The sequence below is a fragment of the Peromyscus californicus genome, unplaced genomic scaffold, assembly GCF_007827085.1.
Source record: "Peromyscus californicus insignis strain IS unplaced genomic scaffold, ASM782708v3 Scaffold_8__1_contigs__length_139910024, whole genome shotgun sequence".
Classification (NCBI taxonomy): domain Eukaryota; kingdom Metazoa; phylum Chordata; class Mammalia; order Rodentia; family Cricetidae; genus Peromyscus; species Peromyscus californicus.
In genome coordinates this window covers 11,368,330-11,392,521 of record NW_026294606.1, presented here as the reverse complement: position 1 = coordinate 11,392,521, position 24,192 = coordinate 11,368,330, and the positions used below count along the sequence as shown (strand labels likewise).

The following is a 24,192-nucleotide window of genomic DNA, read 5'->3' as shown; positions in this document are numbered from 1 at the left end:
TATTGTCTGTACCTCCTGAGTTCTGGGACTAAAGGCCTGTGCCACCACAGTTTAGTTTCTTGGGTCTTTTGCTGGTGTCTTGTCTGAAGTGGACAGATGTCTGTTCATGTCCCAGAAGTTCACACATTAACTGGGTCTGACCTAGGGGCTACAAGGATCTTGCACTCTGAACTTCCTGTGAGTACTAGGTAGCCCCTGCTGAAGCTGGAGGAAGCCCACCAACGGGAGAGGTGCCAGGAATGCAGGTGACCCGATGTCTCTGGACCTTTTCTGACCAGCAGACAGAATCAACTGCTGTCTGTAAACTTCTCTGAAAGCTGTGTGTTGCTGTCACTCAGCCAGGCTTCCTTCCCCAGCTGAGCAGCAAACCCAGGCCTTATGCTTCTAGGCAAGTACTCTCTCATTGAATTAAGTCTCCCACCCTTGCCCCAGCATTTTTATAGTCCTAAGCAGCCAATGTTTAAAGTAGTAGGAACCTAAGAATTTTAAGACAGTATATACTCTTTGGTTGGGCAGGGAGATGGGACTAAGAAATTAAATTATTTTCTAAAACAAAAGAAAAACACACAGGCACAAAGAATATTGCCTCAGATTTGCAAAAAGGTTAAAAGAGAGACTGCTGGGCTGAACATGTTGCTATACAAACAGATTCATTTTCAGGAATATAGGCTCTTGGAGGTTTATTTCATTAAAAAACAAAACAAAACAGACCCATCCCCGACAGGACCGTACCCTCACAGCAGCAGCAATCACAAGGCACGTATGAAATAGAAACATTAAAAATGTCACAGATCACTTAAAAAGATGCTGATCACTGTTAACACGAATGCACATCATAAAACGACGTTTAAATGACCTGATTCCTCTGCCTGTGCAACAAGGGAGGGGTGACGGCCTTCCATGGACACGCTCCGTGGCACATATCACAAGCCTTTCCACCATTCACCATGGTGGCCAAGGAGAACAGAAGCCAGTGTACAGCTTGGAAGTCACTTTCAGAGCATTCCTGTTTTTGAGGCATCTGGAATTTATAGGATGAAAAGAAGTTCTCGTTTTTCTCAGCTTAGAAAAAGCCCACAGTTCTCTGCTCCTGGACAAAACCACCATGAAAAAGGACATCTGACATATTCAAAAATACCCAGGGCATGATTTGGGGGCCAGAATAATAACCCTCTTCCCAAAACCGACCAGAGAATATATAAAAATATAAAGTCAATTACACAAAAATAAAATAACGTTTGATTCAGATTATTGCTTAGGAAGCACTATGAATATTTTGTTAGTGAAGCTCAGACTAGAAATGATCATTCAGTAACTAGTGCAATAAGGTTCTAGGGTTCGAATACGCTTTATGAAATCTCTAACTTGCAGAAAGTGTTCTCCGCACAGCAGCCACCACTGAGCTCCACCTGAGGGACTTGGGAAGACGCAGTTGACTCCCTCTCCCACAGTAACTGTGGTACATGGAGAGTTCCTCTTAGCTGCTAAGTCCTTTTCTATGAAATACGGAGGAGGCTTATGGACTCATTACCACAGATGGGGGAAGGAAAACTGAGGCTCCACTTTTAAACGAAAACAACTGTAAATAACAGATAGTAAAGCATCCAAACGGGCCAAACGGCACAATGTAAATACAGTTCTATGCTGTCATCTGTCTTCTTATAAAAAACCATCCATTGATTACAGCTGCACACTCAAGCCACAGCTGCAGGGCCGGGCAGCAGCACTCCACTCCCTGGCCAGCTGGAGGTCTCCGAGCAGTTCTGCCTGCAGGTGATGTGGCAGGAAGCATCGGCCGCAGCCTACAGTAGCACAGCCTGGGCGGCCTCCCTGATGGTGGACGCAGCCCTCTCCAGCTCTTCCTCCGTCTGCTCCACTGTGACCACAACCCTGATGCTGAGAAAGACAAGGCACAGTGAGGAGGCGGGACACACACCGATGCTGGGGACTGTTACAGTTCTTCAGGAAGCCCACCTTTGGTCCCTCCACCCACCGCTGCTTTCCTACCATGCAGCAGCAGGCAGCAGCTGTGAGAGGGATCCGTGGCCTAACAGAGGTCTCTGTGGCCACGGGCAGAAGCTATGCCTCCTGGCTGTCCCCACTCACCTGCATCTAGTCTGAGTGTTTTGTTTTGGGGCAGCCACTGGGGCTGGGAAACCAAGTCCTCTCAACAACCTACCACTCTAAGCAGTCCTGGCCCAGAGCAGGAAGTCAACATTTCTCACACCAGTGACTGCCTGGTTGCTCCTATTTAATAATTCAGTTGAAACATGAATGCCTACGTCAGAAAGCAAAGCAGACATTTTCAAGGAAACAGATGGATGAGGCAATGCTCCTCCTGTCCTCTGCCAGCACTTGCTTTAAGCACTAGGCATGGTCACCAAGGACACAGAACAGGTGTGTCTCCTGTCTTAACCCTGTGCCCCGAGAAGGAAGCACAGGAGCACAGGGAAGGTGGGCACAGGACAGGACAGAGTTGGAACTTTAAGGCGTTTGAGCAGCAACTTTAGCGAGCTCAGTTCCGATCTGGCCTTCTGCATGTGAGAACCCCTCCACCCACAGGGAGTCTGTGCCCTAGTCCATGGCATATTATACTCTGTGCTCCAGGTTGTGCCACTGCACACCCCAGGCAATTAGTGTCTCACTTGCTGAAGATCATGGTACCTACCAGGGTCCTCTTGGGCAGATACTGCTTGGCCCAGGGTGGGACCACACGTCAACAAACCCTCTAGCAATCTAATCTACAAATACCACACTCAGCTGGAGCACTGTAATACCTATGCGCTCAGGACATTAGCCTACAGTGTGGAAAAGTCCCAGACAGCAAACGTACTTTGTATGTCATGCTATTAGACCCTACTACCACGGGCAGTCAAATGCTCTTGTGGGAGTGCTTTCCCATTATGGTGAATCTGAGGGGAAAGCATCAGAAGCTGGGGACTGTTTGCACTTGACTCTCTGAGGTCAGGGTGTCACCTGTTCTAGTAAGCCTCAGCATGTGACCTCTGACCCAGGGCTGTGGTGGTCACAGTCTGATTAGTGTAGGCCCTTTGAGGTCAGAGTTGTGTCTCTACGGCCTATTCAAAAATCCTGATCTCCCCTTTTGCTTGGCAGTCTGAGGTAGCTTTGGTGTCCCCAGGATGATGCATCCAGAATCCAACCAGTGCAGCCGGGAAGGTGACTACATCCAGGCTGCTCCCTCTCTCTAGTGTCTCCATGGCACAAGTTACAGTTGGACTCCAGTTGTTATTACACACTGCCAAGAGGATGTCATCAGTTCATTCTTGGGTCGCCAGATAATCCTTTGAGTCACCTAGGTGGACACTGAGTCCTCAGATGCTTCTCAGTTAAAACAAAAAGCATCTAGATGAGAGGTGAACTCAGGTATGTGCTGTACTTCAAGGCCATTCTTATCCCGCAATAGTCTTTCCAGTTTCCCACCACGACACATTTCAGAGTGTAAAGCGGGGAGGTAGCACTGTGCTTTGACATTAACCAACCTTGGAGGAGGAAGGCACTTCTCTTCCTTGTCCAGGTAGCGTGCCTGAGTCAGCGCGATGCCCTCGTTCATGCACTGCAGGGAGAAAGGGGTAGAACAATCCAGACTCAGACCACAGGAGAGACCTCTGCTGCCTCCACAAGTACCTGTCATCCACAGTTCCACTCAGAGTTCTAGGAGACAAAGCTTATGTGCCCCCACTGTACTCTGAGGTGAACTCTTCTTTTGCATCCAGACCTTCCTGTGATGGTAGATGTGCTGGGCTATGGAGTCGGGTGGCCACAGAGCCTATGTGATTCGGGAGAAATGGCTAGGCTCTCTAGAGACTGTAAATCTGATTCTACACTTTGACCCAGTCTTCAGCTACACAGCCATAGACAGCTAGAGTCCACCATTTCAGACAAAGCAGAGTGAGGACGCAGGGAGGCCAGGAGCAAAGCGCTTGTGTGGACAGTTGTTGGCAGGACTGTATCAGAGAGCAGCCGTAGGAGTACAGGCACCGTGAGACCGTCCATGGTTCCATCTTGGCAAGGTGCTCCCAGGCACCAAAGAGACTGGTGCTGACAAAGATTGTCCTGAGCTTTCCTATGCATCAAGCACTCACTGATTACGTGTCTAACTGAAAAGCCTCCACTGTAAAACAGAAAGTCCACAACCTTGAATGAGGCAAGAGTTTATACAGAGTTCCTTTTGGGTGATGACAAGTTTGGAATTAGACAGGAATAGCTGCAGAACCCCGTGAATACAGCAAAGGCCGCTGAATTGCAAGGTTCCAAGAGTTGTACGGGCTGTATTTGCTGTGTGTGTGCCTGTGCACACCTAAGTGCATACATGATGCATAGGGCGAGGCATGGTGCACAAAGGAAGAGACGACCACCTCACATGCCCACAGTTAAAGCATCCGCCCAAAGGAAGGTGGCCACAAGCTTCAAGGAAGAATGGGCAGCACAGCCACCTGCTCACTTCAGAAACAGGGAGGAAACTTGGAAGCGTGCCGGCCTCCCAAAATCTGGCCTGGCTCTGTGTCTAGCCTGGCTGGTTAAGAGACATCACAAACCACAGCTGTTTGTGAAAACAATGTCCTGTGAAGCAACTCAACATAAACTTGGTGAAAGTTCTCAGGTGTGCAAAGAGTAACTAGAGTAATTGTACTCTGATCCCCTTCTCTAAATACAGGTTAGAACAGGTGTGTGGGGCAGGGGATCAGGAAGATTTTAGAGGGGAGGTTGTGAAGGAGCTGTGAGGCTATGTCCATGCTGGATTTCTCAAGGTGATTTCCCTAGATAGCCAGTGATGTAAGAGAGCCTGCAGACTAGATATGACTTGGGAACTGTGGACTGCTCATGGTCTTGCATCTTTCTTATTAATTGGCTCCTGTGTGTGTACACATGTATGTGTGTATGTGGAGGCCAAAGGACAACCTGGCTCTTGCTCCTCAGGCACCCTGCACCTTTTTGAGACAGGGTCTCTCACTGGCCTGATGCTTACCACAAAGACCAATTTCTCCAGTGTTGAGATCAAAAGTATGTGCTGCTATAACTGCTTAAAAAACAAAAAACGATTGCAATCAGATCCACATGACCTGAAGTCAGCAAGTGCTTTACTTAATGTGGTAGTTTGAGTGAGGACAGCCCCATAGGCTCATATATTGAATACCTGGCTCCCAGTTAGTAGAACTGTTTGGGAAGGATTAGGAGGTGTGGTCTTCCTGGAGGAGGTGTGTCACTGGGTGCAGGCTTTGAGGCTTCAAAAGCCTCCTGCTATTTATTCAGTGTGTTCTTCTCTGCCTCCTACTTGTGGATCAAGCTGTGAGTTCTCAGATGTTGCTGCCACTATGCCTTTTAGAGTCCATCCTCATGGACTCTAACCCTCTAAAATGGTAAGCCCAAATTAAACACTTTTTACATAAGCTGTCTTGGCTGTGGTGGTTTGTCACAGCAACAGAAAAGTAACGAACACACTGAGCCATTTCTCCTGCCCCATCTTCTGGTTTTGTTCTGAGAACGTCTGTGCATGAAATCTGCTCATGTCCATTGCTTGCACATGAGCCCCATGTCTCTGAAAAGCAGCTTCACTGTGCTAAGGAAAAGAACAGAATGGGGCTAATACAGAACAGATGTACTAGCATGAAGATCACTCCAACCACAGGGCAGTGCACAGAGCAGTCCAGGGAAGACAGGAAACAACAGGCTCCTTTTAAGGGCTGCAACACAGGCACACTGCTTTTCTGGAGCCTCTGCTCTGTGTCCACTGCCTGGGCCTACCAGTGAGAGCAATCCTGCTGAGAACAGCAGACTCAGCAGACACATGGAATCCACTTGAGTGGTACTGCCCTGTCTTTTTAGTTGGTTCTAAACGTGTGCATCTGCTTTTACCTTTGTCTGAAAACTCTAACCCCAAACTTATTTTTATGTCTGTATACATCTAGGGTAAAGCACTGAGGCAGTAAAAGGGTGGAGGGATGCTCTGTCCCTTTAAGGAAGTCTGTCTTTCCTCAGGCCTGCAGAGTTGAGCCTGAGAGGACATGTGTGATGTGTCCTTTTCCAGCCAGGCAAGTACTGCTAGCCTGATCATCATACTCTGACAAGTGTCCTTAATTAATCTTAGATTTTGGTTGGTTTTTTTTTTTTGTTTTTTTTTGTTTTTGTTTTGTTTTGTTTTTCGAGACAGGGTTTCTCTGTGTAGCTTTGCGCCTTTCCTGGGACTCACTTGGTAGCCCAGGCTGTCCTTGAACTCACAGAGATCCACCTGGCTCTGCCTCCCGAGTGCTGGGATTAAAGGCGTGCGCCACGACCGCCTGGCTGGTTGGTTTGATTTTAATACAGCGATCCTAAGAGGTTGGGTGCCATGTGCAGCCTCCACAGACTCTCACTCCAGATCACACGATTAAAACATGGTAGGATAAAGGATGGTCCAGGAAGCTTATGCAACCACAAGAGGTCTTTACGTACCAGCCGCACACTGAATATCACGTGGCCAGCCAGTGCCCTCCAGGCATGCCACAGGGATGGAGGGGGTCGGTCGGGGTATCATTTTATTTAGTTTAAGGAGCCTGGTGATATTGTCTCAGGGCAATGACAGAGGGGAATGGGGCCTTTATTCCTCCTCAAGGGCACAAAGGGCCTGTGCCAGGTTCCATGGGAAGGCTGCATGAGCCCAGGTGTGCACATCCCCGGTGCTGTAGCACACCCCCGGTGCTGTAGCACACCCCCGGTGCTGTAGCCTATCCCCGGTGCTGTGGCACACCCTCAGTGCTGTAGCACGCCCCCAGTGCTGTAGCACACCCCCGGTGCTATAGCACATCCCCGGTGCTGTAGCACACCCCCGGTGCTGTAGCCTATCCCCGGTGCTGTGGCACACCTTCAGTGCTGTAGCACGCCCCCAGTGCTGTAGCCCATCCCCAGTGCTGTAGCACACCCCCAGTGCTGTAGCACGTCCCCGGTGCTGTAGCACACCCCCCGGTGCTGTAGCACATCCCCAGTGCTGTAGCACACCCCCGGTGCTGTAGCCCATCCCCGGTGCTGTAGCACAATGGGTTTCTGCAAGGAGAGGGCAAGAGTCTGAAGAAAGGCAGGAAGGCCTCAGGAGAGGCAGCTACTGCTGGGAGGATGGGCCAAGCCACTGCCCAGTGAGCACATGGAGTCAGCAACTTGGCCAAAATTAGTAAAAACAAAAGTGAAACGTCAAATCAGTAAGGAGATTTAGTCGGGAGTAGTGGCTCACACCTGCAATCCCAGCACTAAGGAAGCTGAGGCAGGCGACTTAGGAGTTAGAAGTCCAGCCTGGGCTACATAGTGAGTTTCAGGCCAGCCTGGTGACAGAGTGAGATCTTATCTCAAAAATGCAAATGGTGAGTGGGACAGTGTTCTGCAGGGCTATTCAGGAGAGAAGCTGAGCACAGACACATGAGTGGCCCAAGCGGAGAGACCTTTAGCCAGCATTTCAGGAACCCAGTGAGCTCAGCAGGGCTGGCTGGGAGGGTCAGGGCTATTAGACAGTCCCCAGCATGAGCGTGGTAGCCAGCTGCTCCTGGCATACCCTACGGTGGGAGGTATTCCTGAAAATGAGGTAGTGCTCACTGCGTAACTGCCCACTTACTTGAATTATGATTTCCTGAAGTAGCTTCACATCCTTCTCCCGAGACCCAGTGCTCTCTTCCAGCTGCAGGTGAAGTGCCGGGGAAAGGGGCTCCCCCACCACTTTTAAACCAGAAATGCTGGAGAAACAAACACATGTGACATCGGTACACAGCAGGTTCACAGAGATCCCACACATACAGTGTAACTGTTAGTGCAGGCTCGGAGCTCAGAGCATCATGCTCGTTTAGCATGTGTGAGGCCCTGGTGGGATTCCATCTTGGGAAACCATGTGTTGGGCAAGGCCATCCGGTCCAGGGAAGGCCTGTGAAGCTGTTTCTACGGGCACAGGCCTGGGAGGAAGGCTCCTGTTCACGGAACACTGTAGCCTTTTCTTTTCTGTCTCCCATGGGAGTCTGGGCATTGCTGCTGCTTGCCCTACATGCTCACCCTTCTCACAGCCCCTCAGCCTCCCGTCTCTTCACTAGATACACACTGCTCTCTTCTGCCCAAGGAAGCTGTCCATACTGAGGTCCTGATCCCTTTGCCTTTCTGGAGGGACCTCCCTGGAGCCTCTTACAGCAGGACATGTACCACCATTTCTATGACTTGTCCTGTTTCCTTCCTTTAGGTCTATGTACTATCACACCACTTTGCCTATTATCTAGGCTGCAGAATGTCATAGAGATGTGATGTAATAACATTATATTTTTACTATCAACAATAGGTTTAGGTGGCATGATTGCCTTATCTGTGTGATTTGCTTTACATCTTATGTGGATTAAGATTTTCTTCTTAGATTAACACACAGAAATCTACTATGTCAGGGAAGAAGACAGATTCCTTTAGGGTAAAATCTTGTCCTTTGAAATGAGATGCAGGGCAACACTATAAGTGGTACTCAGTCAGGTTCACTTTTGCCTATACTATCCATCTCCTAGGACACAGCTGTGATATATGCCTGTTTGAAACTGGGCTACCTGTTTCAGATTGGCTGCTTTTGCTCAGCTCCTTGTTCTTAGGCCCAGGTTTCCCCTCAGGATAAAATGAAGCCCTGGGCAGCACTCAAAATGCTCCCAACTTAGGACTCAATAAGCTTTTGGTGACTGCTGCTATGGCCTAGAAGAATGTCTCCACTTCTCAGTCCCACGGAACACACTGGCAGGTGTCATGCACCTTCAGAAGGTAGGAAGTCCTGAGGTCACATGGGTGTACCTCCTGAATGGCACTGTGGGTCCTAACTGCCTCTTTCTATTTCTTGGCTCTGTTCAGAATCCCCAAAGAATCCTTGACTAGACCCACCAAATCATGAAGAAAAAAACCTTTCAAATTCATCAGTTAATTGCCTCAAGCATTTTATTACAGAGATGGAAAGCTTGTAACAGGAACTGTGAGGTGCTGGCAGCTAATCTTACTTGGTTTACAAGCCACGCCCAAACATTACTTATTTGTGTTTTCTTTATTTGAATGTAATTCAATACATTAGGTTTTCTCAACAGAACAAGGCACAGGTCTGCGTTTAGACCCTAAGAACTAAGGGTATCTGCAGTGTGGGGAGACCTACGTTAGTTTTCCCTAATGCAGAAACTATGCAACACATTCCTAAGATCTGCCAATTTCTTAGGTTACGCTCCCTCATGAAGAACCTTAAAAATTATGCTTTCCAATGGCACCCCTAATGACCCAGGCTTCCTTCAGTCTACAAAAGGTAGACTGTGCTCTAAGCAGATGTGCCGTGCATGGGGAGAGCAGGCTGGTGGAGGAAGGAACGAAACAGAATGCTGTCTGTGTCGAGACCAGATGGACAGAGTTGTAGTTGAAGTTCAGAAACTGTGGCGCTTTGCCTCCCAGACTATTATACACTTGGCAAACACATCACTTTACCCAGACCAGTAAATACCAAGGCCTGGGTTAGATCCTAGGCTCAGAGCCATCAACAAGGAAGCCAGGGCCTCCATCCTGTAGTTCAGGAAGAGAGTCCCCTGCAAACACTGTCTCCACACATAGTGGAGATCTTAAAGCTCTGCTGGAGGCAAACAGCAGGAAGATGACTTCCCCAAATCCAACCTCAGAGACAAAGGAGGAGGCTCTTCCTCACTGGCCACTCTGCCTCAGCCGGTTCCACCCGCTACACTTGGAAATGCTTTCAATGCTCCCAGGTGCTAAGGACTCCAAACACCTCTCCAGGCCCGGACTTCCAAACATAAACTTGGAAATCCAAGGCTGCTCTCCAGTGGATGTCTGATGAGCAGCTGAAGGTTGACATATACCTTGCACTGAACCTCCCACTGAGTACTCCCTCCATGGTTCTAGCCAGTCCCCAAGCTGCTACTTCATTCAGTCCTGAGGGACTGAATTAAAGCTTTAGATCAGCCATGATTCTGGCTCACTCATCCAGCAGACAAACTTGTGACAGAGCCTGTTGGATCTCCCTGCATTATACCCAGAGTCCAGGCATTTTTCTCTGCAATTACGAAGTTGGTCAGCCACCTTTTGTCTGTATGCATCTCCTAAATGACACCCTGGCCTCTGTTCTTTTCGCCATACAATACATTACCTCATACCACACAAGAGCAACTTTGTTAAGACTCAAGGCCAGTAGCTGGAGGCTATCTCCTCACTCAATCCATGTCCTCACCCACTAGTTCTCCTCCCTTCTTGCCTCCTTGCTGGTTTGTTTGCTGTTCCCTTCCACACTGCCTGCTGACAATGGGGATCGAGTTCCGGCAAGGGTCTTCCTAGTGTTGCTACTGAGGGCATAGCTTGACCTGGAATATGGAGCCCTGAATCAGGCCACAGAGGAGACACACACACATCTGTGAGTTGTTCACACACAGAATTATGAAATAATTTGGGGCTAAACCCTAAAGAGCAGAACATTGAAGAAAGCCTTCCAAGGAGACTAAGATGAAATTTAAAGTCTTAAAAGGAAGCTGACAAGTTCGTTGCAGCAGAATGCAAAGATGATAGGGTGGTCCTTGAGCTGAAAACCGTGAGACACGGTCAGATGAGTTCTGAAGTGGGTCCTGTTGATTCTGCACCTCTGTCATCACTGGTAACCCACAGTCCGATCAAGTGTAAAAGAACAATCAGCTCTCGGTTTCTAGCAGAAGTCAACATGGCCATGTGGAGAGAGCATGCACAAATCTTGAGACTAGCAACAAAGAGCAGAAAGAAATGGAGTCTTGACAGAAGGGAGGGGGTCACACGGACAGGATTAGACAGGATTAGAAAGACATGGGGTGGAAACCCTTTCCTGAAACCCAGGAAAGGGCAAGGACTGACAACCTAGCAGACAGCAGTCCTTAAGAAAGAAGAAGGGTAAAGTGCTTGCCTTGTGGGCACAAGGACCTGAGTTTGAATCCCCAGAACCTCTGTAAAAAATGCTGGGTGTGGTAGTGCATGCTGGGATCCAGTGCTGGGGAGTTGGGAGGAAGGTGTATCTCTAAAGTTTGCTGGCTGGCCAGCCTAGCCAACTAGGCAAGTTCAAGGCCAAGGAGAGACTGTATCTCAAAAAATAAGATGGATGGCAAGTCAAGGGCAACAGCAAGTCATCCTCCCTATATACAAGCATGCATGTGTACACACACAGACACACAGACACACAGAGACATAGGCAGGCAGACAGACACACACACACACACACACACACACACACACACACACACACACACACTCTTTGTAACAGAGGGAACACTGGCAGCTGTCCAGGAGTATGCAGGGAGTTTCTGAGTGACAGGATGAGGCCAGGCTATCCACTAGAGTGGGTGGATAGAGACAGAAGGCAGGAACAGCAGAAAGATGGTTGGACAGAGCCAGAGGAGGTGGGACAGGACTTGGAGAAAGCTGGAACACAAGGCACCTCAGGCCAGTGCTGGTGGATGTGCAGTCCTCCAACGTGCTGTGTTGTGCCAGAAAATTAATAGTGCACAGCAGCACTAGTGGCCCTCCCCATAAACCATGGGAGAGGCATCCCCATCCAGCAGACACACAGAACACCACAGTCTGCCTGCTCTACCAACAGCTGCCCCGCTCCCTCATCTGCCCTCTTTCAGCAATGTTCATTCTCATATCTTACAAAGAAGACAGAACTTTCACAACTCAAGAGGCACACATTTCCTTAGGGAGCAAAAGGAAAGATCTAGAACAATGCCAGATCATTTCCTGTGGAACCAAAAATCAGCCTGAAGGTTTTTTTTCTTTTTTAGAAAAAGAATAATCATGACTAATTTGAATTTCCTAAAGTAGCAGGGACAGCAGGACTTGAGACTGTCCAGTACACAGCACACAGTGCTGTCCTTCCTCTGTGGAGATGAGGAACCCTGTGCACCCAGGTCATCCCGAGAGCAGTTGCGGCTTGTTTTCCTATTTAGTACAGTGCCCACTACAGGCCGGGTAACTTCTAGAACAAGGCCTTGTCTTTACGACAGTGGCAAATGGCTGGTCCAGTTGTATTCAAAGCTGCATGGACTAAATTTTTGTTTTTGTGGTTGCAATGTGGGCAAAGGGCCCAGAGCCCATAAAACTCAGAACTGCAGTTTGCTAAGTGTGGTGCAGATGCATGTTATGCTGGCTGAAAAGCACAATACTTACCCTTGTAGAGATCTATGGATGTGCTGGCATTTTTTCTTTAAAACTGCAAAAATGCCTGCACAGGAAAAAAAAATGTAATGGTATATCTAGGACATTTAATGGTTCCAGCTTATGAATTCCTCTACACGCCCAGACCCTTAGTCTGAAATGCTATGAATGCTTCCGGTGAGAGAAGACACCCAGCATGCATACCTTGCGGGCCTGGGCTTCTGACATCATCAACTGGCTCCTTCTCGCTGGTGCTGCCCACTGGCTAGACCAGAGATGGTGGCTTCTGAACCAAATGCAGGCTCTAGTCCTTATCAAGATGTACATAGTCCAGCTAAGACTTACTACTTTACTTACTTACTTTGCCACTTACAACTCAGTCTGAACTTGAAACCAGTGGGTAGCAAAGTAATTCTTTGGGATGTTTTCCTTTTATCCAGATCAAAGCTCAAAAGTAAAAACCATGTGACTGGAAGTCAAGACCCGGACACCCTTCTGGTGATGTGTCTGAGTGCATGAGACACATCTGACTGTGTGAACTGACATCTCTGCTGGAGATTCAGGGGTGAAGGCTAGGGAAGGCCTCTTGTCCTTTCCTGTTTCTTAAATTTACTCATTATTAGTGTGCACTGGGGGTTGGGCACCACTGGGCCTGCGTGGAGGTCAGAGGCCAATTTTATGGAGTTAGTTTTCTCCTACCACCTTTATCTGGGTCCTGGGGATCTTACCCAGGCTGCCAGGGCTGTGCAGCACGGACCTTTACTGCTGAGCTGTATTGCCAGCCCCGTTTTGGTTTGAAGGCTGCACTGCTACAGTCAGAGGCCACTCGCTAAATTCTCAGGTGATGTTTCTCGTCCACTGAGTTGTCTATGACAGACTAGCACTGAATTAATCAATGATTCAAAGGCCGAAGGGAAAACAAGGTAGAAAACGACATCCACTCACCTCAGCACACTTCCCCAAACACTATAAGCCACATGATGACAGCCACTACACTTGGGGAAGCCCCCAGGACTGGCGGTGACACAGGTCTCCACCTTTCTGGCATTTCCCCCTGGAGAATCAGCCGGCTACTCTGGCTCAGCACCACACTCAGGGCTAAAGTTCTATGCACAGTCCTGAGGCAAGTCCACTGCCATCTTCCCACAATGCCAGGCACTGGTGAGCACTCCCATTTAAATGCTAGGATGAGGCATGGTTTGGATCTTGGTGTTTTAGACTTTGTGGCATATTCGTAGATTACTGGTTGAATTTTACACACCTGTGCTCAACAAGTTTGGATATTGGTTTTTGTATTACAGACATATGATTTCTAAAGTAATTCAGAGTTTTGTCTGATAAATAATTCCCGTGGGCTAATTCTTCCAGAAAACAAGCTGGCACCACAGTTTACAGAACCAGCTATTACAAGACTATACCTGGATTCTCCTCCATGATGTTGAGGGCCTCGATGGCGGCAGCAGCTAGCAGGGGAGGTAATGAAGCTGAAAAGCAGTATCCTTGGCCAGAGAGCCGCTAAGGAGAAACAACAGAAACAGACATTCTCTCTAGAGAGACATTTGGAAGGCACCGCATCTCCACAGGCATCTGAGCAGCAGGCACACTGAGTGCACCATGAGGGCAGCCGAGGACACATGTAACAATCCCAAGATGCCTTCTTAAGAGATGGGGGCTTTATGTGTCTGGAAACACTCTGAGCTACCCTTTAAAAATAAGCTTTGCAATAAAAACAGTACAGTCAATTATGAGTTAAAGCTTGGATTGGATTGCACTGTATTCTGCAGTGACAGTGGGGACAATCATCTGTGACTGTGCTTCATTTCTAAGGAGCATCACCTGATGGTCAACCACGAAAGACCTGCCGCAGCAGAAGCCCCCGACAGACGCTAGAGCGTTCTCCATGTTAGCACTGATTAGGTCGATGTCCTCAATCTGCCAGGAAAAAGAGAAAGCAAGTCACCGTCAAGCCCCTCTGCGGGTGGTTCGTTCTCCTCATTAAGCTTTCATACCATCGTTACATCTCACTACATCCCTACCCACACCCATTTGCTGATGTCAGCTGTCCAGCTAACTTCATGCAGCATTACCCTGTACTCTTCTTCAGCAGTACAGTGCTGCAGTGCAGATAACTCAGGGGACGGTGGATTTTATCCGTCAACTTGATGATACACAGAGAAAAACCCATCACCCACATGGTTTCTTTTGGAGAAAAGGCACCCTGTAACTATACCCCATGGTGGTCAGCAAGGCAGCTATCACCAGCCTGAAGCACCGGGAGCACACCCCAGGGCACCTGGTCTCTCTATCTCCATTTCCCTTTAGTGAAAGGAAATTGGTGACTCTTATTCCAACTGTTTGGGGCCGTTAGTAGCTTTGCTGAACCCATCCTCAGCAGTGTTTTTGACAGCATGCATGCGTATGTGTCAAAATTACATATAAAATATGTACACACATACTGCCACCTACACAAACATATACACACATATACATAGTACAATTGTGCATATGCACTTCTACAGAGTATATGTGGAAATTTAAATACTTAAAATGTCTTTTAAAGAACTAAAGGAATCCTTTCTGTTGTTGCTGTTTGTGTGGGGGATCTTTTATGTAGCTCATGAAGGCTTCGGTTTCCCATCTGCTGCTGTGCCACGACACCCAGCTTCTAAGGCAATTCTTAATGACCTTAATAATATAATACAAAAGTAACTGCTACTAGAAGAGACATGAAAAGCCAAGTTCAACACCTTATCCCCATCCCTGGTCAACAAAAATCCCAGAGGGATTGGGCTAACCAGATCCACCCAGACATCAAAGCCTCGGGAGCCTCTGATTGGCTGAAGGGTCTTTCTCATGCCTCTGACAGGCTTCCAACGTGGGGAGCTTCCCCAGTGAGAACTCACACTGATCCCATAGTGCTCGGTTACTCCTCGTCCATGCTCTCCAAGGACTCCAAAAGAAAGGCTTTCTTCCAGAAAGAGTCTTGCTTTATATCTGTATTTTAACTTAACCTAGGTGTTAAATAAAACTGAACTTAATGCCATCACCATTAGCAGCATACATAATGTATTTTGTAGAAAAACATTAAACTTGTAAAAGTGCTGACTGTTGACCCTCAGTATTATAAATTCTGTATTTGCAAATTTATCTGTTAACAAAAAATCAATATCCACTCATCCATCCTTCAGAAGGCTCATTTGTGTGGGGTGGAGAAGAAATGAGTGAACGACCTGCCAACAGGTGCTCCCAGCTGAGGAGAGAGGTCACTGTCCTCTGAATAAGTGTACATTTTCACATCATTGTGCCATTACTAGAGATTCTGCTGTTCACACTGTCCCTGCTAATGCGCTTTCTAGTATTCTCAGATGCAGAAAGGCTGAGAAATGCCTTCTGGGCAAATGTACATTGGAGAAACTTCCCTCAGCACGAGTTATAAAGCTGTGGGCAGGAGTCCAGTGTGAATGAATCAACAATATGTATTAGATTGTTGTCTTTAAACAGAGTTACACCCAAAGCAGCTGTGTCCTGACTGCCGCTCACAGGAGCCCAGTAGAAAAGGCTCATCCTTCCCTATGTCATTTCGTGTGGTACCTTTACAGAATGTTAAGTACAGTGGATAATGAGAACCAACCATCCTTTCAGTCTCTGAAATGACCCACACTAGTAACAGACACCAAATACCGAGTTTTAAAAAGGGAAATGTTAAGACATTTATGTGTACAGACATACAACTTATCTGTTAAATACTTGTCTGACTACATATAAAACTTCCTTGGAAGTATAGCTTTTCTCTCAGTAGCAATTTCAATTTGGATTCACAGAACTGTTTGAATGTTAAAAAAAAGTTTTATTATGTTTATTATTATGGCTCATTAGTCTGTTTTCCACTGACTTTTATTCATTAATTTACTTTTTAAAGAGGCATCTCACTTTGTAGCATAGGCTAGCCTAGAACTTGCATGCAGATCAGGCTGGCCTCAAACTCGTGATCCTCCTGTCTGAGTCCCCTAACTGCTAGGATACAGATATTATAGGCACGCGGTGGCACGGATGGCTTGTTCTTCTCTGTCATCGGGCATATAAAAAAATCTTTTTCCTTCAAGGTTATTAGATGTATATTTATCTGTATTTTGTTCTGAGCACGTAAATGGAATGAACATGTTTCACAGTACAACATGGGTGAGTCTAGAAAGCATCCCGCCAGCGAAGGAAGAGAGTATGCCCCTCACAGGAAATGCCTGGAGCAGCAGAGCCAAGGCGACATAAAGACTGGTGGCTGCCAGGAGCTAAGGGCGAGCGGTGTGGACAGTGACTGCTTGACACAGTGGGGTCTGCTACATGCTGGAGCTCGATGGAGTTGATGCACAACGAACACACTGTACAGTGTGCTGTGCGCTTTAAAACACAGGTGCTTCACCTTGATTAGGAAAATGGCAGCGGCTGTGGTTTCTGAAAATACTGTAATACTTTCCCTGTTAAAGGCTGTTTTATAAAGTAAATATCATTTGTTTTCATTGATACAAAATTCTACAAATGTTAAAACTAATCTATAGGAACAGGAAATACATCAGTAATTGCCTGGCGCTGGCAATGGGTATGAGAGAACTTTCTAGAATAACAGAAGTGTCCTGTACCTTGACTGTGTTGGTGACAGTATATGTCCATACATATCTATTATCCATATACACAAGACATCCATACACATATATCAAAACTTATCCAACAGTACACTTAAAGTGAGTTCATTTTTGCATGTTAATTTTGTTTTAATAAAATTTGTTTTTAAGCTGGGTGGTGGTGATGCATGCCTTTAATCCCAGCACTCTGGAGGAAGAGCCAGGCGGATCTCTGTGAGTTCAAGGCCAGCTTGGTCTACAGAGTGAGATCCAGGACAGGCACCAAAACTATACAGAGAAACCCTGTCTTGAAAAACCCAAAATAAATAAACAAATAAACAAAATAAAATAAAATATTTTGTTTTTAAAAGCTAAGTATCGATTACTCTTTGAAGGCAGTATTGGCCATTAATGTTATCGACTTTCCTGATGTAAGAGTATTTTTATGATACCCACCAAGCAAAGTGGTGTACACACTGTTGCAGGGTATTTGTTCATACTTTGTGAAGATGTGTCTATGTTTGCCTCACCTGACTAAGGCACCTGATGGGTTTAATAAAGAACCGAATGGCCAACAGATAGGCAGGCAAGAACAGGCAGGGCTTTTGGACAGAGGGAAGAACTCAGAATGAATCTAGGTGTGCAGGAGATGCCAGCGAGACACAGAGCAAGTTAGACATACAAAATGGAGGAGAGGTAAAAAGCCACTTGGCAGAACATAGATTTATAGAAGCAGGTTAATTAAGTTATAAGAGCTAGTTGGGAGCAAGCCTAAGCTAAAGGCCAAGTTTGCATAATAACAAACCTTCACGTCACTGGCGGCCCAAAAGGAAAGTCTGACAATAACTCATCATACGTTCATTATTATTTTTTTTACATATAGTTCTTATTGATTTTTGTGTGTGTCTGTATGTGTGCATGCCACAGCTTGAGTGGGGGGTTGGAGCACAACTCTCATGGGTCAATTCTCTCATTCCACGGTGTGAGTCTTGGGGATCAAACTCAGGTCAGCCTAAACGCAAGCACCTTCACCTGCTGCGCAATCATGTCCCAGGCATCATGCTTTAAATGTGATTCTACGTGAAAGGTCTAATTGTCAGATAATCAGCACAATAAAATAAGGATTCAACAGAGCTGCTCACCAGTTCTGGAAGAGGACAGATGGTTCCAGTGTTCATATACAATCCTTCCACGACGATGAAACGCCGAGTCACACGAGCCTTTCGAGGATTCTTTAAAAAACCAGACATCTTAACTGTCATAACTCCAAATATAAATTGTTACTCCCAAGGACTTGTGCCTCATAAAAGATTTATTTAAAAAGAAAAAAGGGCCATAATGAATTAAAACTCAACTCTTGAGATCCTATTATTTTGACAGAAACACTAGTGAGAAGCAGCAGCTCCCTTCCTCAGGCAGTTTTTACTTTACGACGTCAGTGAGCTGACCTCACACACCACTGGAGCAGCCCTAGCAATATCAAACAATGTCCCAGCCCCAGAACGGTTGGGAGAAAGCCCAGGGAACTTATTAGTGATGAAGTACAGACTCCAGAGTGAGTTACAAGGTAAAAATGGTCAAAATTACACAGCTAGGATTTACATATTTCAGTGGAAAAGGAGAGAAAATTACAACAAAGACCATTATCACCACACACGGCTAGGGCCTGAGGAGCAGGGAGAGGCACCAATGGTACAAGTGTGGTAGGAGGTGGACGACAACAGTATGAAAGGGGCAGGGTGTGTGTGTGCACACGAGCATGTGAATTACACTACTGTACTTCCCTCTGTGTGCTGGCAAGCTCTAATCTTCCTCTCCCATCAAAACACAACGCACTCCTTTGTTTCCCCTGCTCCTTGCTGACCTATCAGTGAGTCAGGTAAAATTCAAATGTGATCTTGTCTGATCAAATATAAGGTGGTATTCAGACAGTATGTATCTCCTACTCCGTGTCCAGAAGGCCAGGAATCTATCACACCTAAGAACCTGAAGATACTGCAGGTATGACAGACTGGAAAACCCGAGTTAGAACTCACCCCCCACCTCCCTACGCAAAGATTTCTTACTTGTGCTCCATCACTAATTGTAGCAATGCTCTAGGGGTATTTCGGGACCCAGCAGGTGCTGTCTGCAGAGAAGCACTTCTGCTCTGTAGGGTACACATCACAGAGACTGCCAGTCTCCCACAACTCACAACTGAATGCTGCAGCTCACAGCTGAACACTTTCAAGATGGCAGTATGGACCTATCAGAGTCACCGGTGGAAAGAGGCCACCTGCATGTCAACACAGCATCCAGACAACTCCCTTTTCAAACATGTCCTGTTTGCTGGAGGACTTTCTACAGGGCTTCCTTTACACACACACTAGTTAAGCGCTCTACCATATCCTCATTCAAGTACCTGCTTAGGATTTCAAAATAGTCGATGTAGGAGACTTAGGATGAGCAAAAATATATATGGAAGAATTCTAAAGATTAGCCATTCTATGCATTGATACCTTTTTTCTTTCTTTTAGATATTTATGTATGCATCACTTTTTCTAAAAGTCAGGATTTTACTGTAGTAATTTGAGAATCTGATTTTTAAAAATATTACATTGTGATCATTTCAAAGTTTTACTTAAAACAGTTTTACTTTGTTCCTTTGAAAGATTTATATTTATTTTATGTATGTGAATGTTTTGCCTGCTTGTATACATGTGCATGTGTGTGCAGTGTCCACACGAGGTGATAAGGTGGTGGCATGAGACTCCTGGAACTGGAGTCACAGTGCTGGAAAAGGAATCTGGGTCTTCTTAATCACTGAGGCATCTCTCCAGCTCTTTACAACATGGCTGTACCGGAGACATGGCCTCTTGTCAGCATACTGCCTCCTCACCATTCTCAGTGCTGGAAGCAAGCAGCTACCTTTGGTTTGCTTTTTACATCACATTGTAAGGATGTGCCAATCTTTGACACAATTTCTATTTGTTTTCTAGAGACAGCATCTCAAGTAAAAAGATCTTTCGAAAAATAAAATGTGAAGCTATTTAATAGCCTACTCCTGGCAGAAAAATGAAATATAAATTAATTAGTAAAAAAGTGAAATTAAATTTCTAAGATACATAGTTTTCTTTCTGATTGTTATCCATAAATATCTCCATAGACTATAAATCTTATGAAAAATACACATGAAATCTGAGTATGACAGCTCCTAAATCACGCCATGAAAACCTCCAGCAGGCTGGCTCCTTAGTCACACTTCCCAAAACAGCATTTATTCTGGTGGTTGGGATCTAGTACTTAATCACAATAAAGGCCATCTTTTTAGTCTGTTGAAAGAACTAATCTATTTGACAGTCTCAAATTCAGAATTTCTTTAGCTTTTTCTTAATTGTATAAATATGGAACATTGGCTGATAGTATATTTAGCACAAAATGGAGAGTTTATGCATATTCAATACAACAATGTACATATTCATGAAGTACCTATCACACAGGCTGACTCCTAAACAAAGATGACAGAATCATCCTGAATGATAACGCAAATGTTTAGGAAAATCTAAATGAACACAAAACCAGAAGGCAGTGAGCATTTTCATCAGTTACACTAGTTATGAATGAGTTGCTTGGGCAAGGTCAAACTTGAAAGGGGTGCTTGAGATGTGAGAACCAGGCTTCCAAGACAGTACACACACCATGGAGTCCTGCTGCAGAGCCACAGATCAGCTCAGCCTCTCCTATCCACACTGCCTGGAAAGTAAGTCATAATCCTTCCCATGATGCTTTGAACACACTTGCTCTAAAGTGCTGCTTTCCAATCATGACAGGGAAACACTACCTAATCACCACATCTAGGGGTGCTCAAGGCTCCCAGGCATTCCCTCTTTAGGGTAGCTGCTCCCCACAGGCAGCAGGAGCTTTAGGAGGGCTTAGGATTTGATGGCATAAATAAGTATATTCTGAACTTAATCCATGCACCCCCTTACCACCTTCGTGTGCTCTGGAGCTCCTACACAGAACTCAGAGTACTGTGTCTCCTCAAGGGCAAGCTGCTGCTCTGCCTTCAGCCCCCAGAGAAAGCCACCTCGACCTCCTCCCCCTAAATATGACAAGGTTCTCCAAACTGAAATACATTTAATAAGCAGGAACACCCTTACTTAGTATCCAAATGTGATCCGCAGGCACGTTTTCAGTGACAAATTACCATTTCATCTATAATTCAGCTGCTTAGGAAGTACAAAGAGCTGCATAATGTTCTTCAAAAGGATCATACCTTTTGATCTTCAATCTCTTGTTCTTTTAGCAGTCGCTCCAGGTCAGCTACATCATTATGCTTAAATAACTTAATGTCACTGCGTGATGCCTGTAATCCTTTCTGGATAGCAAAGCAAGCCGCACTGTCCCTGCAAGGAGGAGAGGCACCAAATGGGGGTTAAAGGGCCTTGTCAATGTTCTCAGAAGAAGAATGCCTGCTTTTGTAAGTTGACCAGCCTCCAACTGTTACTGGAAACACAGCAAACAGAGTGTTTGAGCACTCACACTCACTGCTCTTCACTCTGCAAGGCCTTTTCATGTGACTACTTCACTTACCTCTTCCAGGAAACACAGCTAGCCACATCATGACCTCTCTGAAATCAGGATGAATGCTGTGGAGGGCATCTGAGCTTACTCACGTGCCCTCTTTCTAAGAACTCTGAAAAGCACTGGTGACCTGATGTCAGTGGCATCTCTGTTTACCTGACTCATCACTCCATGACTCCTCCACGAGGAAAACCACTGGCAGTCAGCTGGAGGCACAGCTGCTGGGCAATAAGCACGTGACTACAGCCAAGCAGCACAGGAAACTGGTTTAAGCTCACCCACACCAGCTGCGGTTGAGTGAAGAACTTAAGACAGTTGGCCTTTGAAGGGTTATTTTGATGGCACCCTGCGTCCCTCCCTGGGAACACAAACTTCTACTCAACGTCGTAACAATGAGGCACCCTCACATCTTCCACGTGGATGAGGAAATCCAGTGGAAATCAGGACTGTCACCATCACAGCAGCAATGAAGCAACTGTCCTTGGGGGTCCAGGCTGAAGCAAGGGCTGAGACTGAACACGCCTGGCATTCGGGATGACACAGTCGTCTCCTACCTCCCATTTCCCCAGTGTCAGAGGAAGCCAACCCTAACAGATGGCACTGCAACACTGTAAAGTCCATGCTCCAGAAACACAACTCAGAAGGGGGGAAAATCTCACAATATTTTAAGTTTAGAATTTTGTGTTGGGCCACATTTATAGCTACCTTGGGGTACATGTGACCTGTGGACAGCAGGCTGGACATGCCAGTATAGACTGGAGCCACATAACATGGAAATGCCTGGGTTCCAACTGAGCACTTCATCAAGTATCACTACTAAGATGACAGAGACTGAGATGACTTAGCAGTGAACCCAAAGAGGCCAGGATAAAAAGGCTGCAATGAGCAGTCACCAACACACCTGAAACAGGGAACTCAAGCAGAAAGCTGAGCAAAGAGAAGCCACAGAGAGAATCATACGGAGAAAGCATTCTGAAAAACAGATTAGCCAACGAGATACACAGTGGACCAGAGGGAAAGAATCAGTGGACAGAAAGACATATTGAAATGAGTCAATGCATGTCAGAGAGAAACAGACTGAAAGAAGAGAGCAGAACTCCAAGGACCTGGGGAGGGGTGGATGTAAAGCAGCAATCTCACATCTATGTCAGTGGAGTCCTAGGAGAAGAGAAAGACATTAGAACTACAAACTGACATGAACAAGATGGCTAAAACCCCAATACAAAAATGACTTAAACCTAAGGTTAAAGACAGTGAGCAAAACTCAAACAGGTAAGGCCAAATGAAGAGTCACAAGGGGTACAGTGAAACCCGAGTCTCTCCAGGCTCTCCAGGCTGTCAAATGCATGCACAATCCAATGTGGTATCAGTCACTTAGCATCTGTCTAGGTGGCCAAGGGACTGCCTTCATCCATTACAGTGTGGACCAAGACTCCGTTTATGGAAGTACAACAAGAAAAGCATAGAGGCATGACTTCACAGTGTCAAATGGGAGAAACCTAATATAGAGTCTAAGACACTAATTCCGCCCACCCCCTGCCCGTCTTCAGGTCTGAGGACAGAGACCTCCTGGTAACAGAGGCTATCTAAGTGTGTGAGAGACCTCTGTAAGAGTCAGGATCACCCATGGCAGCTGCACTGACCACAGGCCATGAGTCCATGTCACCTTTAGTCCAGAGCAGGGGTGTTCTTGTGCGTCCCCAGTGATGTGCAGGTTGGGGCCTTATGGTATCACATAGTTTGGCACCGCTGATGGCCACAGGTGTGGCACAGGAGGTAGAGTACCTCTATCCACAATGATTCTGCCACGTTGGACAGAATCCTGTAGTGCCTGACTATATACCTGTGACTACGAGGACAAGACACCTGGGTTTATGGCAGGGGCTTCCGAAAATTTATTAACCTTTTTAGGTACTACTGATTCATCCCTAAGCAACCTACCACCTGTGGGTTTGAGATGAATTTGGGCTTGGATCACCCTCTAGTGGTCAAAGTGCGGCAACACAACAGCCCACTTCTGGTAAACCTGATCTTGGGGATCACAATGCTCATTCTAGAAAGACAGGCACCAGCAAAGCTAGCTTGAAAAGACCAGTCATGACTTGTTAGTACCCAGATGATGTTTCACACCCAAACCATCAAGAGTCTTCCATAAACAGAGACCTTGGGCAGGAGCATGGGCTTAGCCATTAAGAGCAGTGCTGCTCTGCAGGGGACCTGCGTTCAATTCCTAACAGTACATGGTGCCTAGTGACCACTCTTAACTCCAATTCCAAGGGATTTGATGTCTGCTTCTGACCTCTGTGGGCACTGCACACACATGGTGTGCACATATATACATGCCGACAAAACACCCACAAATTAAATAAAAATCTTAAAAAACAAAACCAAAACCTCCTGACCTCACGACACCAAAACAAGGTGCCAGAAACTGTAATCAGTATTGGAGAATCCAAAAGAGGACTTGCAGGAGGAGTTACGGGAGAACTCACAGGAGGAGTCATGGGAGGAGTTATGGGAGGACTCACAGGAGGAGTTACAGAAAGACTCACAGGAGGAGTCAGAACAGCCATTCCAAGGAAAACCAAGGAGCTCAGAGGAAGCATGGATAAACTTCTCAGCACTCTAACATGGAAATCTGATAAGAGGAAACAAACACACAGAACTCTGAGCTAAAAAACCCACAGTAAGTGAAATAAAAAAACGTGACAGAAGGTATCAACATCAGGAAAGGTCAAATACAAGAGAGAAGTGCGGTACTCAGGGACAGACTATTCACACACAGTTATCTGGAGGGAAACACCAAGTGCAATGGAGATAGCCATAGGAGCTTTGGAGCAGCATTAAAAAGCAAACA

At 46.3% G+C, this 24,192-nt stretch overlaps 1 protein-coding gene across 3 annotated transcripts in view; it reads right to left on the bottom strand.

Annotated features, from left to right (window-relative positions):
- Positions 1–665: 665 nt before the first annotated feature.
- The window catches only part of Sptlc1 (serine palmitoyltransferase long chain base subunit 1), a 47,508-nt gene continuing 23,981 nt past the window's right edge, over positions 666–24,192 (bottom strand). For 2 of the 3 annotated variants that reach the window (XM_052726822.1, XM_052726824.1), the window contains exons 7-15: positions 21,028–21,157; positions 17,915–18,004; positions 15,060–15,167; positions 13,993–14,088; positions 13,575–13,671; positions 12,169–12,223; positions 7,598–7,715; positions 3,501–3,574; positions 666–1,896 (exon numbers count right to left, since the gene is read on the bottom strand). In XM_052726822.1, the coding sequence (XP_052582782.1) occupies positions 1,803–1,896; positions 3,501–3,574; positions 7,598–7,715; positions 12,169–12,223; positions 13,575–13,671; positions 13,993–14,088; positions 15,060–15,167; positions 17,915–18,004; positions 21,028–21,157 (862 nt within the window). In that variant the 3' untranslated portion in view covers positions 666–1,802. Of the gene's footprint in view, positions 1,897–3,500; positions 3,575–7,597; positions 7,716–8,909; positions 10,730–12,168; positions 12,224–13,574; positions 13,672–13,992; positions 14,089–15,059; positions 15,168–17,914; positions 18,005–21,027; positions 21,158–24,192 lie in introns of those variants that run through there. The other variant, XM_052726823.1, reaches the window with a different exon arrangement.